Here is an 18493-nt window from a genome sequence, read left to right as displayed (position 1 = left end):
ACCATCTCGGTTACCAGTCATAAAGGAACAAGACAGTAGCTCGAACATATGAACATACAATCAGATGACATAGTTACATACGAACATACAATCAGATGACATAGTTACTAATCACGTAGGCCGTTTGAGCTATAGGTCACGGTGTTTGTCTCAAGCAGAAGCTTGGACTAAAGTTTATAAACAATTGAATGACTACAGGTGACGGCATGTCAACTTAGCCTACATACTTTATTGTATACGTCATCTTTAGCGTCTCTAGTCTGATCACATTCCTGCAAGCAATCTGGTTGACCTCTTTAGTTTTATTCTTTTTATATATATGGACTAACATTCCATATTTTTATTATGTAATCATTACATAAAAGCTCGGTCAGCTACCAAAACAACCACTGAATATTACTCAAACTTGACTTGCATTTGACTTATAGGAGTGTGATACAGACACTATGTGAATATATATGATAAATAGGAAGGACTTATAAGTAAAAAAAAAATTCATGGTGTACACAAATACAGATTCAAGTAATAAAATATTAGACATAATATGCATATAATATTTGTAAATAATAGTGATCACGTGATATATACTGATACAGTTTTTCACTTCATCTCTTTAAGATACATATGCTACAGAAAATACTAATGTACTCTGATAATCGCATAGAATGAAGATTAACATGATAAAAATCATATTTTTACTGATAAAAATTTCATATATGAATTGATAAAATTATTAATGTTTATGCTGATTGATTCGTTGATTTTTAAGCTAACTGCTATATATCTGCAGTTATTGGTAAGATAAAAGGTAACAGATTGATTATAGGAGGCTACCTGATTTGTTATACATATGTATATGGATTCATATAATTGATGATTAATATGTGCACTTTAAATAGATTCCTATTGCGTACACGCAAAGATATATTTCGATTCTGTTATTTATGATCATTTATATAATAGTTTCATACAATCAACTTACCTGTCAGATATATACATAGCTAAGACTCCGTCGTCCCGACAGAAATTCAATTTCGCGCCACTCGCTACAGGAGGTCAGGTGATCTACCGGCCTGCCCTGGGTGGCAGGACTAGGAACCCATTCCCGTTTTCTACTCATATATTTTCTGTCGCCGGTGGTATCAACATCGTTGCTGCCACCTCTTGACTGGAATTCGCTTTTCTAAGCAATTGATCATCTTTTTGTGGACTTTTGGTGACGTACCTGGATCGTTGTTTGCATTCGCTACTGTGGACTGGATTTGGACTTGCTTTTTGATTTTTTTCTTCAGAATGTCTGATTCAAGTGTTTGTGTGAGAAAGTGTGTGAATGTAGGCTGCAAGGTGAGGATACCGAAAGCTTCGGTTGATCCTCACACTGTATGTCGCAAATGTAGGGGTTTTGATTGTTCTATTTCTAACACCTGTCATGAGTGTGAAAGGTTGAATGTTGAGGAATGGAAGACTCTAACTTCTACTTGAAGAAGTTAGAAAGGGATAGAGTCAGAAGGCTGCATCTAAGATGGCGGGTAGTTGTACAAGGCCTATTGAGCTTTGGATAATTCTAACTCTTCTCTTATTTATGATTCTGTATCAGGACCCTCACTGGCCGTACATTCAGATTCAGCTTCGGAAATTGCTGAACTGAAGGCTACGCTTCACAGGATGAGATCCGAAATGGCTCCACCATAAAAGGTAAGGATTGTGAAAGTGATTTTGAGTGAAGTGAGTGTCCAGTGACGCTCCCAGGCCTAGACCTCTTCCAAGCTCCCAAGCCAGAGGAGAAGGAAAGTCGAAAGCCGTACGGAGGTTGTGGAGAATTCCCCCCGGTCAGGCGTCCCTTCAGCAGGTGCTGTTTATAGACAGCCTGCTCAGGGACCGCTATCGAAAAAGCGTCCTCAGAGAGTGCTTCTCTTCGTCCGCTTCTCCTCTCCTAAACGAGGGTGGAAGGATTCGGACTTGTCCAGGCCCCTGAAAAGGCACTGGAGAGATCCTGGTTTGGATTCAAGCCCAGAACGCTTTTCGGAAGAAGAGCCTCCTTCTATCAAGAAGGCGAAGAGGGTTTCGCCGTCCCATGATGGGGGCAACACGCCTTCGAGGTCTCCCTCTCCCGTTCAAGAAGACGCAGGAGAAGCGTCCAAAAGGATCATTTTGGCGGTACAGGAACAGCTTTCCGCCCTAGTAGGAGTCCTTTCGAAGGATCCTCCTCGTAAGAAAGACGTCAGACTGCCGGTCAAGAAGACTCGTCTTCCTTCTCCCACCAGGAGTGAGGCTCCTGTGAGACGTGAGTCTTTTGAGATCTCAGATAGAGACTCATGGGAAGATCTGGATTCGCCAGACAAGCGCGTAGCAACAGCCAAGCGCGAGGCGTCCTACAGACGAGAAGCGTCCTCTAAGAGAGAGTCAGACAAGCGAGAAAACGCATTACAGACGAGAGGATTCTCCCAGATGGGATACGTCTGCCAGATCAGTAGCTTCAGCCGAGCGCGGAGTAAGTAACAAACAGGCGTGAGCATTCATCCAAGCGTGAGGCTCCAGACAAGCATCTGTCACGCAAGGATGGGACTTCAGGAAGACGCGGAGACTTCAACAAGACACGAGGCGTCAGTCAGGCGCGCGAGACTTTTGAGAGGCGCGAGGCACCAGTCAGGCGCGAGGCGCCAGCCAACAAGCGCGAAGAGTCAGTCAGGCGCGAGACGCCAGCCAAGCGCGAGGATCTTGCCAGCGCGAGGGCGCCGCCAAGCGCGAGGAGTCAGCCAGGCGCGAGACGCCAGCCAAGCGCGAGGCGCCAGCCAAGGCGCGAGGCGCCACCAGGCCGCAAGTCAGCCAAGTAACGAAGAGCCAGTCAAGCATAGGAGCTCTTTACACTCTCTTAGCCCCTCTCCTATTAGGAGTTTGTCCCCAGTAGAGAGAATTGTTGGACAAGAAGACCCGGAACGAGAAGTGGCCTCTCCTACTGATCCGATTATGGAAGAGGAATCAGAGGACGAGTCTCACGGTAAGGAAGACTGTCGAACTACAAAGTCTTGACAGCTCTCCTTCTCCAGGAATACGGAGATGCGTTGATACCTGCCGCTCCTCCTTCGCCTCGTTCTCTGTTTTCATGCTCGAAGACTCCGAAACTCGTCGCTTTTCGTCGAAGATGAGACCGACGATTTCTATGAAGAGAGCTCTGCAATCGCTGGATAACTGGATGCTTACTAAGAAGGAGCTAGTAAGGACAGTCTTTTGCATGCCTCCCCCTAGACTGACCGGCAAGAGAGGGATTTGGTACCAGACTGGGGAGATATGGGTCTCACTCTCCCTGCTTCAGCTGAAGCTGACTTTTCCAGTCTGGTAGACGCATCCAGGAGACATAGCCTTCACACGGCTAAGATTACTTGGGGCCTTTCAGAGTTGGATCATCTCCTCAAGGGACTTTTTCACATTCTAGAAGTCTTTAACTTCCTAGATTGGTCCCTTGGGGTGATGTCCAAGAAGGCTCATGCCCCTGAAGGGCTAGAACCGGATGTACTCCTAGCAATTTTGTCATGTATTGACAAGGCGGTGCAAGACGGCTCAGGGGAAGTTTCTTCCTTGTTTGGAGCAGGTCTCTTGAAGAAGAGATCTGTGTTTAGCGCTTTCTTGACGAAAGCAGTATCACGCTCACAAAGAGCAGCTTTGTTATTCGCCCCACCCCTAGGTCTGATTTTCTGTTCCCGTCACAGTTGGTGAAGGATATTTCCCGATCGCTGACGGAGAAAGCGACTCAAGATCTTCTCCTGCAATCGTCCAGGAAGAAGAGACCAGTAATGGTGGGAGAAAAGAAAGTGGCGTCTACTCCTGTTCGGCCCTTTCGAGGTGGCCCTCCAACTAGAGTTACCGCTAAAAGGAAAACGACTCCGAGAAGAGAGGTCGAGCCTCGTTCCGCCCCTTTAAAAGGGGAAAGTGAAAGTGGCGCTCCTCCAAACACCAGTAGGTGCCAGGCTCCGGGGATTTGCGGAAGCCTGGACTCGCATCGACACGATCCTTGGTCGATGTCGGTTCTTCAGAAGGGATATCATCATCCTTTCCTGGACAATCCTCCCTGACGTCAACTCCGAGGGAATTGTCCGCCAATTACAAGGACCTGTGTTGAAAGATACTCTTCAACAAATGGTGGATCAGATTGTGGGAAGAGAGCTATAGAACTTGTGCTGGATCAAAAGCTCCCCGGGGTTTTACAATCGTCTTTTCTTGGTTTGCGAAAGCCTCGGGGGGGATGGAGACCAGTTCTGGATGTCAGCGCTCTGAACAAGTTTGTTCAAAAACAGAAGTTCTCCATGGAAACCTCAGCTTCAGTCCTGGCGGCTCTTCGCCAAGGGATTGGATGGTGTCTCTGGATCTCCAGGACGCATATTTTCACGTCCCGATCCATCCTTCGTCTGAAGAAGTACCTCCGTTTCATGGCGGGGGGAAGGATCTTCCAATTCAGAGCCTTGTGCTTCGGCCTGTCGACGGCGCCTCAGGTTTTCACGAACCTTTTGAAAAATGTGGGCGAGATGGCTTCATCTGAAAGGAATCAGTATATCTCTTTATCTGACGACTGGCTCATCAGAGCAAAGTCAGAGGAACAGTGTTTGGAGGACCTGAATGTGACACTAAACCTTATAAAGACTTTAGGATTTACTCGTGAACCTCGAGAAGTCCCAACTGATCCCCAGCCAGAACTTGGTCTATCTGGGATTCGGATGGATTTCTCGGGGTTTTCGAGTATTTCCTTCTCAAGAGAGACTAGCGAGAGGTTTAGAAAAAAGTCTCTCTCTTCCTAAGGAAGGAACGGACTTCGGCGAGGGAATGGTTGAGCCTGTTAGGGACCCTTTCTTTGCTCGAACAGTTCTTTCACCTAGGAAGACTTCATCTCCGTCCTCTTCAGTTCTTCCTCAGAAGTTCGTGGAACATGAAGACAGGACTCCTCTCGGACTTTTTTCCCATTCCAGATCTGATAAAACGACATCTAGAATGGTGGTTACTCCCACTGAGGAAAACAAAGGTACTTCCCTGGAAATACAGAGCCCAAACCTTGTATTGTTTTCCGACGCGTCGGAAAAAGGTTGTTGGGGAGCAACTTTGGGAAAGAGAGAAGTGTCAGGCACTTGGAATGCTCTTCAAGTGTCCTGGCACATAAACTGCAAAGAACTGCTAGCTGTACACCTAGCTCTAAGAGCTTCGAACCGTTAGTTGCAACAAAATAGTTCAAGTGAATGCGGACAATACAACCGCTCTGGCATACATTCGGAAGCAAGGAGGTACTCACTCGTATGCCCTTTACGAACTCACGAGAAAACTTCTGTTGTGGACATCCCAGAGGAACATCTCTCTCTGACGAGGTTCGTTCAGGGAGTAAGGAACGTACGAGCGGACAGGCTGAGCAGGAGGAACCAGGTCCTTCATACCGAGTGGACCCTCCACTCAGAATTTTGTTTGCCTCAAGCTGGTGGTCTTTTGGGAACTCTCATGTCGACCTCTTTGCCACGTTCCTCTCGAGGAGACTGGAAGTCTCTGTTCAGTGGTAGAAGATCCCAGAGCTCTAGCAGTAGACGCCTTCCTACTAGATTGGTCTCAGGTAGACGTTTACGCATTTCCCCCATTCAAGATTCTGGGGCAAGTACTCAGGAAGTTTGTGACTTCAAAGGGGACAAGAATGACCCTGATAGCCCCCTTTTTGGCCAGCTCAAGAATGGTTTCCAGAGGTACTGGAGTGGATAGTAGACTTCCCCAGATCCCTTCCACAAAGGAGGGATCTTCTCAGACAACCACACTTCGAGAGGTTTCATCAAAACCTCCCCGCTCTCGCTCTGACTGCCTTTCGACTATCGAAAGACTTGTTAGAGCGAGAGGCTTTTCTAGTAAAGCAGCAAGCTCGATCGCTAGAGCCCGGAGAACTTCCACTATCCGGGTTTACCAATCCAAGTGGGAAGTTTTTAGAAGGTGGTGTAAGTCAAAGAAGTGTCCTCCTCCAGTACCTCTGTAGCAGAAATAGCTGATTTTCTGTTATTTCTGAGGGAAGAGTCGCAGCTCTCCGTAGCCACGATAAAGGGCTATAGAAGTATGCTATCGGCGTCTTTAGGAATAGAGGCCTAGATTTGGGAAACAATAAGGATCTGCATGATCTGATTAGGTCGTTTGAGACCAAGAAGTCTAGAATGACTTCTCCCCTAACTGGAATCTAGACGTAGTACTGAAGTTCTTGGCTTCAGAGAGATTTGAACCCCTACATTTGGTCCTCGTTTCGTGATATAACGAGAAAATGTTTATTCCTTTTGTCACTGGCGACGGCAAAAAGGGTTAGCGAAACTGCACGCCCTTAGTGACAAAGTCGGGTTCAATGTAGATTCAGCCATCTGTTCCTTCAAGGAATTATTCTTGGCGAAGAATGAAAATCCTTCGAACCCCTGGCCGAGAAACTTCGAAATAAAAGGATTATCGGGTCTCGTCGGCAGGGAAAACCGGAGAGGTCTCTTTGCCCAGTAAGGGCATTAAAGTTTTACTTAAGAAAAAGGAACAGTTGGGAGGTTCTAGACAAGGCCTGTGGTGCTCAGTGAAGGATCCATCAAGACCTATGTCTAAGAATGCATTAGCCTTTTTGTCAGGAACGTAATTATGGACGCTCATAAGGCTTGCACGGACGATTCTTTAAAACTCCTGAGAGTAAGAGCTCATGAAGTGAGAGCAGTGGCGACGTCTCTCTCTTTTCAGAGAAATATGTCGCTGAAGAATATCTTGGAAGCGACATATTGGAGATGTAATTCTGTTGTTTGCGGCTCACTATTTGAAGGACGTGCGTGTGGTCATATGAAAAATGTTTTTCATTAGGTCCTTTTGTGTCTGCGGGCATAACAATCCTGGTACAGGAGCTTACAACAATCCTTAAATATTTTTTTTACTACTTAAGTCTAATAGATATGTTCTAGACTTTCTGCTGACAAGTGCAGTTGCCGCACAAGCGGCCAGTCACTTCATTTAGTAAGAAACCTCTTTGTGATATCTTGTATTAGATAAAATTTTTTTTTGAAATTATTGTGTGCTTGTGCATTGTGGTTTGAGTTACGGTTGTTGCGAAGAGTTGGGGATAACTCTGAGCAATTTTTTAATACTAACATGGTGGTTAGGATCAGGTGGTCGGGATTGGTTGTATGCTCCTTAATAAGGTGTGTTGTCATGTAAGTGGATCAGCACCCATTGACAAAGTCCTTTCAGGCTCTGCCGAGTAAGTGGATAAGACCCCTTCGGCAGACCCACAAGAATTCTTGGCCATAGATCACATATCTCGCTAAAGTTTCTTGAGGTGATGCAGACTACGGGGAAAACACCCACGAAGTCTACACCTATCAGGTAGGACCAAGGTTTTTATTTTATACCTACAACAGATGTTGTTAACCTGTCTATTCTAGTAGTAGCTGTCTCTTACCCTCCACCGAAGGGTGCCAATCAGCTATGTATATATCTGACAGGTAAGTTGATTGTATGAAAATGATATTTGTTTATAAATACAATAAAGTTTCATACATACTTACCTGTCAGATATATACGATTAGGGCCCACCCAGCCTCCCCGCAAGGAGACAGGTGGAAGAGAAATATATGAGTAGAAAACGGGAATGGTTCCTAGTCCTGCCACCCAGGGCAGGCCGGTAGATCACCTAGCCACTACCTGTAGCGAGTGGCGCGAAATTTGAATTTCTGTCGGGGACGACGGAGTCTTAGCTATGTATATATCGACAGGTAAGTACGTATGAAACTTTATTGTATTATAACAATATCATATTCCTATTGCGTACACGCAAAGATATATTTCGACTCTGTTATTTATGATCATTTATATATATGAACATGATACTTTATATATATAGGATCATGACCGAGGTTATACTACTACACATTTAACTAGTGTTCGAACAACTTTTCGTCCATTACACAGTTCCAGACAACCACCTATAGCCAAATGAAATGGCCAATTCCATATGGTTAAACAAGGGGTGGGAAAATTGCCTGGCGGGGGTCCAACGTTCCTATTTCGGCCTCATACTTGTTCTCTGCATCCTAAGCCACATGAATACGTGTCGTCGATGAATAAATCACCCCCAGCACGAGTCCTTGCCAGCAAAGTAGAGTTGAATATCCTTCGGGTCGTAATTGTCGGAAGTATGTCCCTTTGTAGTCGATTTCCGACAGCCGCCGGAGCATTCCGCATTAAAACGAGATTAACGACGGTATACGGGTGTCGTCGAAGAAGTCCATGATGGTGCTTATTCCCTTCACATTGTAGGCGGTTGTTACTCGACTGAGTCGTCCGCAGCAACGAACGATTTTTTGAAGTTGCGATGTGAAACTCTCGTACTGCAGGATACTGTAACCAGGTTCCATTAATCAGCCTGCAAGTGAAATTATACTTGTCACAAGGGCAAAGAAAATTCAGACGAAATCCAAATACAGGGGGGAAGAAAGCCATTTAGAACCAGACTTAACCCACATGAATTCGCTGATATTTGTGGAATTTCAAAAGAGTCAGCTGTACAAACTTTTTTATCCATGGCATTAACAATGAGTGAACCTATCCAGGTCTATGATGACTTGTAAAAATATCCATAATTATAAAAAATAAACAGATATCAATACGAATCCCAAAGAAATTCTATATTACTGGTAGTAAGTTACTAGACAAAGAAGTGGAAAACGGAGCTATATTTGTAAGATTGCCAGGCACATAAGAGTCAAAGAGAATATTAATCATGATTCTGTATTTCTCTATGCTAACTGAAATTAAGTTGTGATAAAATCTGATCTTATGTGCCCCTAACAAAAGTTTCACATTCAATTTTGTTTCTCGCGCAGCATCCTCTGAGGTTAATTTTAATAACTTTATTAATAGGCTAGAGATGCAACGAAAGAAACCCACTATGTAACTAATTTCTATATAAACTTTGGTTTTTTCAAGAAAATGTGACATTTTCCATGATTGTTTGATTTACTTGAATTGTGATAGACTAATGTTGCAAGTAAATTTTTCATATCCATGACTTGATACTTCTAATTGTCTATGAGGTTCGAAAAGAAAAAAAATTAATTCATTTGATGTTATAGAAATTCTATTTGCTTATTTTGTTTATTAATTTTAAAATGATTGCAACTCCTTAACTAAAGTTGCATTGCAATGCGGATAAGAATAGATTATGGCTATGTATCTCATCGTGACCTATGAACCACATGTGAAGTCATGAGTCTAAGCATTCCTCTCGTCCAGTCAACTGCTTCGCAAGCGGGACGACGACACACACCGATGAAGCCTGTGTAAGCAGATTATTGAGGTTAAAAGGAACAAATGCTGATACGGCAATGATGACGTCGTCACTTGGCAGGAGATTGCTCTCAGCCAGCTAAGAGTTACGTTACTTGCTGTAATAAAATAACGACTTTAGTATTTTCAAATGATATTTTTTTTTTTCTTTAATTCTCCACCTCCACATGCGAATGTCTGAAAAAAAAACAGTACCAAAAATAAGAAAACAATATAATATTAGTTTCATGTTGGAAATCTGCATGATTGTAAATAAATGTAATTGTGTTAAATTAGATATTCCTTATTCAAACTAATGAAAAAGGTTTCCATACAAATTCTATATATATTATTAGCCCTGTATAAGATTCATATAGGATTATTCCATAGATATACATTTTCTCTTCTAGACTTCCTGACTTTAAAATCTATTTTATTTTATTTTATTTATTCATTTTTATTTATTTATTTATTATTTATTTTTTGACTACGAATATAAATCACCGGGACAGACAATATGTCAGTAGGTTTTGATATGTGTGTGAACTTTTAGCTTATTTGTCATTACTAAAGCGTTAAGTTAGAGTTCAAATCTTTACGCATATATATTTGGATATTTAATTAGCCTATGGTTACGTTTTTGCTTATTGATTTTATCGTGATTCCTTTTTTATTATAATTTGTAACCCTTCCGACTTCTTACGGAGTGTATTATATTTGACTCCACTTGTATCCATATTTATTTTATTTTTTTATATTTATTTATTTATATATTTTTTTATATATATTTGATAAATTAATGGTTGGCTTGAATATGTGGGAAAAGTGTTCTAGCGGCGTCCCTGTATAAGGCTACTTAACGGTATCAATTCGATAGTTACAAGATATGATGATAAAGGTATTTAAAAAACCGCGAGAACCGCTATAATCCAGTTCGATCCAATATCACGAGTTGTAACTCGTAAGACATTGACACTTTCTTATTTATCTCTTATTCTACCAAACCGATTGACTGGGTGATAAAATATGGTATTGGTTTTCTTAATGGAAAGGAATTCACACAACGTGTTAAGGAGATTATTATTGATTTACACCACCCGAGTCAGATTATATTATGTGTTGAATTCCATGTTTACTGATTTAGCACTCATAAATATTCCTAACGCACTCAATTGCGGTGTTTGTTTTTAGTGCTATTAATTCTATATAACATGTCAAGGAACTATTAACTAAGATGTTTTTATTCCCTCTGTCAGACTCGTAATTCTGTTAATAATTCTACGTATATTCTTTCAAGGATTGATTTGGCACAGGATAGGCCTCTTAAACTGACAGGTATCTTGTGTTTTCCCTTGTTTGTTTTTCATGACATTTGTTGTTACAATTAGTTATGTGCTTTTTTATATCTGTAAGCATCGTAGGCCAGTAAAACAGTGATTTGGCTTCGGTGACATAATAGGGAAAACCCTGGATGACGGAATGCAACCAGTTTTATGACGATTGGTATGAAAGAGATTATTTACTAGTACCTGGTCGTTAGTCATCTGCTGTGTTCTTCGGGTTTTCCTCGTCACGGACCTACATATATATTACATTGGATTACATTATTCTGATACACATACTTTAAATATACTTTTGCTTTAGGGTTTCTGCTCGAAGTGTTTATTGTTTTTGCTTAATCGCTGACCCTGTTTCCGTTCGAAGTGTTTTATTGTTTTTGCTTAGCTGCTGACCCTTGCTTTGTTCAGTTTGTAACAGTTCTGCGCTCCAACCCAGATATTCAATGCTTGCGATCTCTTGGGTTAAGGAATTTTCTTGTTTAGATACGGTTTTAACAATAGGCACGGATGTTTCTATATATATATATATTTTTTTTTTTTTTTAGTTCAATTAATGGTTCCTTGCAGTATGGTGCCTGATTGCGGGATAATGCGTCAGCTATGATAATTGCTTTATCTTGGCTCCAAAGACCTGAATGATCATTTGTCACCGAGTTCCTTTTGGACTGTGATTAAAGCCTTTGAAAACTCAGTAAAGGACTCATGTTCAGTAAGGACTTTATCAGGATAGCCATAGATTATGAACTTAAAATATACTAGTGAGTTACGATACCTAGCCTTTTCCTTGCCTATTACTGCATATTTTACTTTCAGAGGGCTTTAGTTTACGTGAATAAAAAGCTATAGGAAAGAACTGTTTATCATATTACTGACGTAGTACCCTCTTACCCCTTGGTCTGAGGCGTCTGTTGCAATAAAAAAAATTCCTTATTTAAATCAGGGATTTTTAAGTTAGGTGAGCTGCATATTCCGCGTTTTAAGATATCGAACGCCTGTTGATGCTTTTTTATACCTTAATAAATCTACGCTCTTCTTCGTAAGATCTGTTAAAGGAGCTGTCATGATTGAAGAGTTACATGTTTACATACGATTGTAATACCCACTACAGCGCAAAAGTGCTGTATCCCTTTTTACGTTAATAGGTACCGGAAGTTTATGAATAGCCGACACCTTACCATGGACTACTTTAAGACTTGACCAGTAGACACATAAAACCTAGATAAACATGTTCGGATTTTTTAAAAACTCACATTTAGATATTTTACTCTGAGATTATTTGTCTTTGTCTCTGTAGCACTAGCTCTAGTTTATGTGAATGTACTTCTAAGGTATTAGAAAAGATTACAAGACCAACCAATAGGCATGTAGGGTATCCCCTAAAAGTCTCCAAACACTATACATAGTTGTAATTGGGCGCAACGTAAGCCAGAGGCATATGTAAAAATTGATAATGTCCCTGAGTGTGCTGAAAACGGTATATGAGGTACAATCACTTAGGTAATGGTATCAGGTAAAAGCCTTTAAGTAAGTCCAAGCTGGTGAAAAATTTATTCTAACCTAACAGAGATAAGATGTTGTCGGTACATGGCACTGGAAACTATCGGGAGTCGTTTCCTTGTTTAAGCGACAGAATCTATGCAGATACGCCAAGTCCGATCTTTTATGGCATGACGTTTGAGGGATTATATGGGCTTATTTGATTTTCCTATTACTAACATTTTCAACTTCGTCATTTATCTCTTATTTTGAATTTCATTGAGAGTCTATACGAAGGTACCCGATATAGCTTTATGTTTGTCCTTATAGACGTATTTTGTGTTAAATGACATCCGTTTTCCCCAGAGATCACTCGCTAGTGGAGAAACTTCCTGGTATTCAGATAAAAGATAAAAATTCTGCTGAATCACCTCTGCTTGAATGACTTTACGGATATTACTTTAGATGAGATTTATCAAGAGAGATTCATCTACAACTGGTTGGGCGGGATTAAAAAAAAAATTAGGCAACAATAAAAAATGCAATATTTATAAACTTTCCGTATCCACGATATGTATACGTTTGTGGATCACTAGATTTAACTTGTTGCTGCTAGTCAACCATGTCTAGGGCTTTGTTCGCGGAAATCGTTATATTTTCAGAGTGTCGGGAAGGATTAAAATTTCATTTCCCAGCAAGGTCTTTTTACACGCACTAAGACATTCGAGAGTGCATGCTTCTCGAGATTTTTTGCGTGCAAACTGCGACTGCGGTTGTGGGAGAATTCTGTTGGGTCGTTGAACAATGTTACGATTTATGAGACAAATGTATAGTTCCTCTATATAAGTTATTATTTGCTTAACTGTCTCTTTTTTCTGTTCAACTGGATTTTAATAGTTTTTGAAGGTTTTACTAGAATTTTCCTTTGATAAACACGCCTTATTTTGCAAGGATGTAAGATAATATTTTGTATACCCCTAGATGGATCTTACAATTACACTAGATACAGATCAATGTTTTTTATAACTATAGAGGTATCTGTAAGCGCTCCTTTATCCGGACTTCTCATTAGGGAAGTTCAAACAACAGACGGTGAGTCCGTAAATACCGGATATTATGTGAACTAAAGGAATAAAATAAGATATTCTAATTTTTACGGCGCGTACAGTTGGGCTTAATCCACCAGTATTTATAATACTTAATGTATTAAAATTACGAGAACCTGCTCTGATTACTTGATACTGTCGTGTGATGCATAGGGAAATTCCTTTTTAATTTTTCCAACATCGCTCTCCCTTTCCGCTGAAGTCGCTTAAATGGAATGTGCTTTGCTTGCTACACTCGGCAGATTTAACTGACCTTGACCGCTTGACTAGATGACACAGTACCCAAGTTAGCTTAATCACGATTTGTTTGTTTCTGAAAGGGCTACTGTTTACCATCGGCAATGTATTATGTGTTTTTAGCATTCTGTTGTTGGTTACGTATAAAGCAACAAATGTATGAATGACGAACTATTAGGAGTTGAGCGATTACTATTAAGACAAGTTATCTCTACTGCATTCAATAATAACTGTTTGTACTTGCTGCTGTTTACTTCATTCATTGCTAAAGTTTGAAATAGTGAGGGATCCTGGTCAGCGCATTTAGCCTAATGAAAGTTTATTATAGACATGTTATTCCTTGCAATCCAGCCATATTTTTTAAAGTTAAGTTGAGTCATTGAGGTTCGATATTTTTATATAACTCAAAAAACTCAAGGCTAAAACTGCGATCGGGACTTTGCAAAGGAGCATTTATTGTCATGACCCAAAATAGTGTTACCTCTAATTTATCTAGATTTGTACGGGTGTTCCACTTGTTTTTTGTGTGTTTTCTAATCACTAAGGTGCCTAACGACCCTATCCATGCATCTGTATAAATACAGACATCCACTGCGTAAATGCATATTCACTGTTTAATATGATTTGTTACGTAAGGGATTAATAATCACCAAAATGATAAAATTAACATAGTATATGATTGTGATATTTCAGTAGAACTTCTGAAACAGACACTCAAAGATAAAAACTCGCAGTAGCGAATCTCAATGATGTAGATAATTTCTGTAAAAAAAGTAAGATTCAGAATGTCGCGTAACTTCAGCCACAGGAATAACGAAATTCGACCTGCAAAGGAAACACTCAGTTACTCCAAATGAATAAAAAATTGTACTTAGCTTGCTTTTGTGGGAAGTCACGGTGTTCCGATAACGATGTGCCCTTGGCCCTCCTTCTCTATTTAGCGGATGACCTGGTTTTTTGCTTGATTTTCCCCCAAGCCGTGCGTGTTCGGATAATTCGAGCCCTTGAAGATCCGATGCTGCAGACGCGTTCGGCGTTTTGTTTCTTGAAGTGCCGAAACGCTCACTAACGATGTTTTCTTGAATGATTCTAATGAGAGACGAAGCTTGCGTTGCCGTAGGAAAAAGGACACGTCGGGTTTGTTTCTTGAAGTTCTTCACTACTGAAATTGTTCACTAAACGATGATACTAACGTTTGCTTGAAGAATCTCTTGCTTTCGTCGTCGTTGAAGAGTTCTTGTTGTTTTCTGAAGTCGCTCACTAAACGATGATAATAAGTTGCTTGAAGAATCTCTTGTTTTCGTCGTCGTTGACTTCTGATGCGATACATGTTCATTATTCTGGTTTTTTCTTCGGAGAAGTTGTAGAGTTCTTCTGGTACGCTGCCACCACTTTTAGGGCTGTTGCCTTGTATAATAAGGTGCCCTATGAGGTAATGTTAGACTTGCGATAATCTTACGCTAAGTCGGTTGGTATTGCACTTCCATATTCATTGGAGAGTCTTGGGGGTTTGTAGATCACTTACGAAGTCGGTATTATCTTCTTTGGTTATGACGACGATGTGTTAATAAACTCATGATGATTCGGTGAGGTTCTAGTAGAAACCACAAAGTACAAAAATACTTATATTCTTTGAATTTACATGGTGAAGATCAAGTAGGATTGTACAAGTCTTCTAATGACGATATCTGATCGCTTCTGCCAATGATGATGGCTAATTCTATTCTCTCTACATGATAAAGCTTAGGTAAAGAGGTACAGGTCTTCTAATGACGATAGCTAACACTATTCTCTTCTTACTACCATCTCGGTTACCAGTCCATAAAGGAACAGACAGTAGCTCGAACATATGAACATACAATCAGATGACATAGTTACATACGAACATACAAATCAGATGACATAGTTACTAATCACGTAGGCCGTTTGAGCTATAGGTCACAGTGTTGTCTCAAGCTATGGAACGCTTCGGACTAAAGAAGTTTTATAAACAATTGAATGACTACAGGTGACGGCATGTCAACTTAGCCTACATACTTCATTGTATACGTCATCTTTAGCGTCTCTAGTCTGATCACATTCCTGCAAGCAATCTGTTGACCTCTTTAGTTTTATTCTTTTATATATATGGACTAACATTCCATATTTTTATTATGTAATCATTACACGTGTACATAGTAGATGCATATGGGAGGGACGCTGGCCAATAGGAGAGAAGGATTTCATGGCCGCGACTAGCATCAGGAACCAATGGGAGAGCAGGAGGATGGTGGCGAGTCTACTAGTACTAAGATGGCGGCGTGCGGCACGATTTTCAAAATTGTTATCCGGGCGAATCTCAGACTTTCAGAAACCTTTCGTATCTTGAAAACTTTTCATATGTAGAGCCGTTAAATTTTTCGTATTAGCTTTCGTATCTCGAGTTTTTTGTAAGTTGAGCCTTTCATATGTCGAGGTACCACTGTAATTGATTTATAGCTTCATTATTAAATTAATGGCACTTCCACCCTTTTTTTCCCTTAATTCTTGGTGTAAGTGTGTGTGGTGTATTTTTGTTGGTCTAGACTTTGTAAGTGGACTTATGTGTAAGTAGTTGTGTAAGTATGGTATGCTTTGAACAGTTTGCTGTTTACTTGGTTCTTCAGTCTTCAGGGGTATTTTAACAGTTCTTTTGGCAGAGCAAGACCTTCCAATTCTGTCATTGGCTCCACAGGTTTTCACATCAGGTGTAAATGACAGACCAATGGAATCCATTTTTTTAGGTACTTTTTTTTTAGTGCAGGAAGTTACTGATCTGTCCCAAGGATGTGTACTGTGTATATCAAATGAAGAACATCTTCATGAAAAAATCGAGTGATAAGGCTTATATCAAAGGCTCAAAGAGAGGTTAAGAAGACTCATCATGGTTCTGTCTATGTATCTAATCCTCCTCTGCAGTGCCTTCTTGCAGAACACCATGTTTTAAGTTCCGCTGGAGAGCATATGCCAAGTCCACACAGTCCTGCAGCTTGAGGAAGAGCAGATCTTAGTCCCATAATGAAGGCGAACAGATCCCATAATGGTTCAGGAAAAAGTATACAAACATTTCACTTGTACCTGTAAATTGATAACGAACCATTCAATGATTAGAGTTCCTGCAACTCTCAGTTGTATGAAGACAAGAGGTAACATCCAGGCTTCATTTAAGATGTAGATCTGTTCAATTTCCTGCTGTGTTTTGCTCAGAGATGCTGATAAATATGTGGTAAATCTCACTGGATGAGCTAAGTCTCCCACCCTCTCATTTTTATCACTTAAGATAACTAAATTGGTATCGGCAAATACATTCTTGTTCTAGAACCAACTGTTCAAAGCTGTTTCAGGTATCTGGAATACTTTTCTGATGCAGTGGACAGAGAAAGACTAATTCTGAAAACTGCAGAACATTCAAGTTTTCTTATCAATTGGATGCAAGATAATTTGACTTTTATTTTACTGTACTGTGCTCCAATGTACTATCCGTGTATCTGAAATGTAGAAAAACTGTATTTTTCTTGAAAAATATTTCTGGAATTATTTTCATACGTACTTAACATTATATTGAATTTTCCCTACAGGAGAGGAGAAAGAAAATAGAGTGCACATAGAAAAGGAAGGTATAGAAGTACATTGCATAGAAGAAATCAAGAAAGAAAACACTGAAAATACAGCAGATTTGCTGGGAAGTGGAATTGGCAGTGGCCATGAGGTATCTTTTTTTATCTTTTTATTGCTTGATTACACTGGATTTCAAGATTTTAAAAGCCTTTTTCATGAATACGATAAGTATCTTTGCAAACGTGTTTAACGCCATTAGATGAGACAATAAAGTTATAGTCAAAGGATTTGTGTCTCAGTTGAAGATAGGAATCACTGGTTAACACTTGAACGGTTAAAATGCTACTCCATATTTATTTTTTTATTTTTATAAAGGTATTTTCTTTTTCAGGTTCAGTCTGTTCATCTGATGATATCAGCTGATCCAGGTTTAATAAGTGGCATGAACTCTTTCAGGAAAGCTGAATCTAGAAGTAAAAGTGAAAGTGAATTTAAATGTAAAATTTGTATGAAGGGATTCCGGTCAGCACTGGCATTACGAAGTAAGTGCAGAATCTCTCAATTTATCTATTCTTAATGCCTGAGAAGGTGAAGTTTAGCATAACTCCAATAGATTGAAGAATGTTCAATCTCACTTGTGTATCAGTATGTTTTTATACTCAGAGTTGCAGTAAGAAAAGTAGTGGAGTGAAAGGAAAAATTATGTAATCCAAACTCACAGTGTGAGACTGAAAACACTACATGAATACAGTTGTCTTCACTGTGATCATAGCAGTCAAACTGGACAGAATGCTAAGAGTATTATCCTTAGAACCACTCCCCCACTGGAATTCAAGGACCAGCTCTAAGGGATAGTTCTGTCTGCAAGGTATTGACATGAGTAACTCTCCCTCTGGTCTAAACACTATTAGATCATTGAAGTTCCAACTACAGCTTGCACTGTTAGCTTTAGATGTAAATCTCAACAGCAGGATAGATTAAATTTATTTATGATAATTAAATCACAATTTTGTTGAGTATTATATTGCACAGGTAGTATAGGACATGCTTTGTTGTTGTTATATTCATTGGAACTACTTATCTTTAAAACAGTTAGAGAATTGTTTATAAAATGGTATTCTAATAATGAAAAGAATTCTTTGTAATGATGCCTGTCAAAGTTATGTTGAACAAGTTGATTAGTACTTCATTTGTATACCAAAGTTTTCTCTCTTCAACAGAACATATGTCAGTCCACAAGAATGAAAGTAACTTAGATCTGGAAAAGCAGCCGCTTCAGAGTCATAAAGGTAAGGTTATTATATATTTTTTTTACATAATTTCGATGATATAAATCATGTAAACCTTGAATATTAGTCAGTATGGTACATTTATGAGGTTCATTGTATCCATTATACTAGTTTTTTTCCAGTTGAATACAGTCTTTTTATGTGGTCTTCCTTACCTTCTATGTCTAAGATTAAA

The 18493-nt window shown here is 40.0% G+C and overlaps 1 protein-coding gene across 1 annotated transcript in view; it reads left to right on the top strand.

Moving 5' to 3' along the window:
* LOC135216261 (zinc finger protein 345-like) overlaps positions 1-18493 on the top strand; it is a 105396-nt gene that overhangs the window by 10204 nt on the left and 76699 nt on the right. Inside the window, exons 4-6 of the mRNA XM_064251426.1 lie at positions 17050-17180; positions 17421-17571; positions 18250-18318. Coding sequence (XP_064107496.1) covers positions 17050-17180; positions 17421-17571; positions 18250-18318 — 351 coding nt within the window. The remainder of the gene's footprint in view (positions 1-17049; positions 17181-17420; positions 17572-18249; positions 18319-18493) is intronic.

This window comes from Macrobrachium nipponense, chromosome 6 (genome assembly GCF_015104395.2).
Source record: "Macrobrachium nipponense isolate FS-2020 chromosome 6, ASM1510439v2, whole genome shotgun sequence".
NCBI lineage: Eukaryota > Metazoa > Arthropoda > Malacostraca > Decapoda > Palaemonidae > Macrobrachium > Macrobrachium nipponense.
Note: the sequence above shows the minus strand (reverse complement) of the source record. Positions and strands in the feature narration are given on the sequence as shown.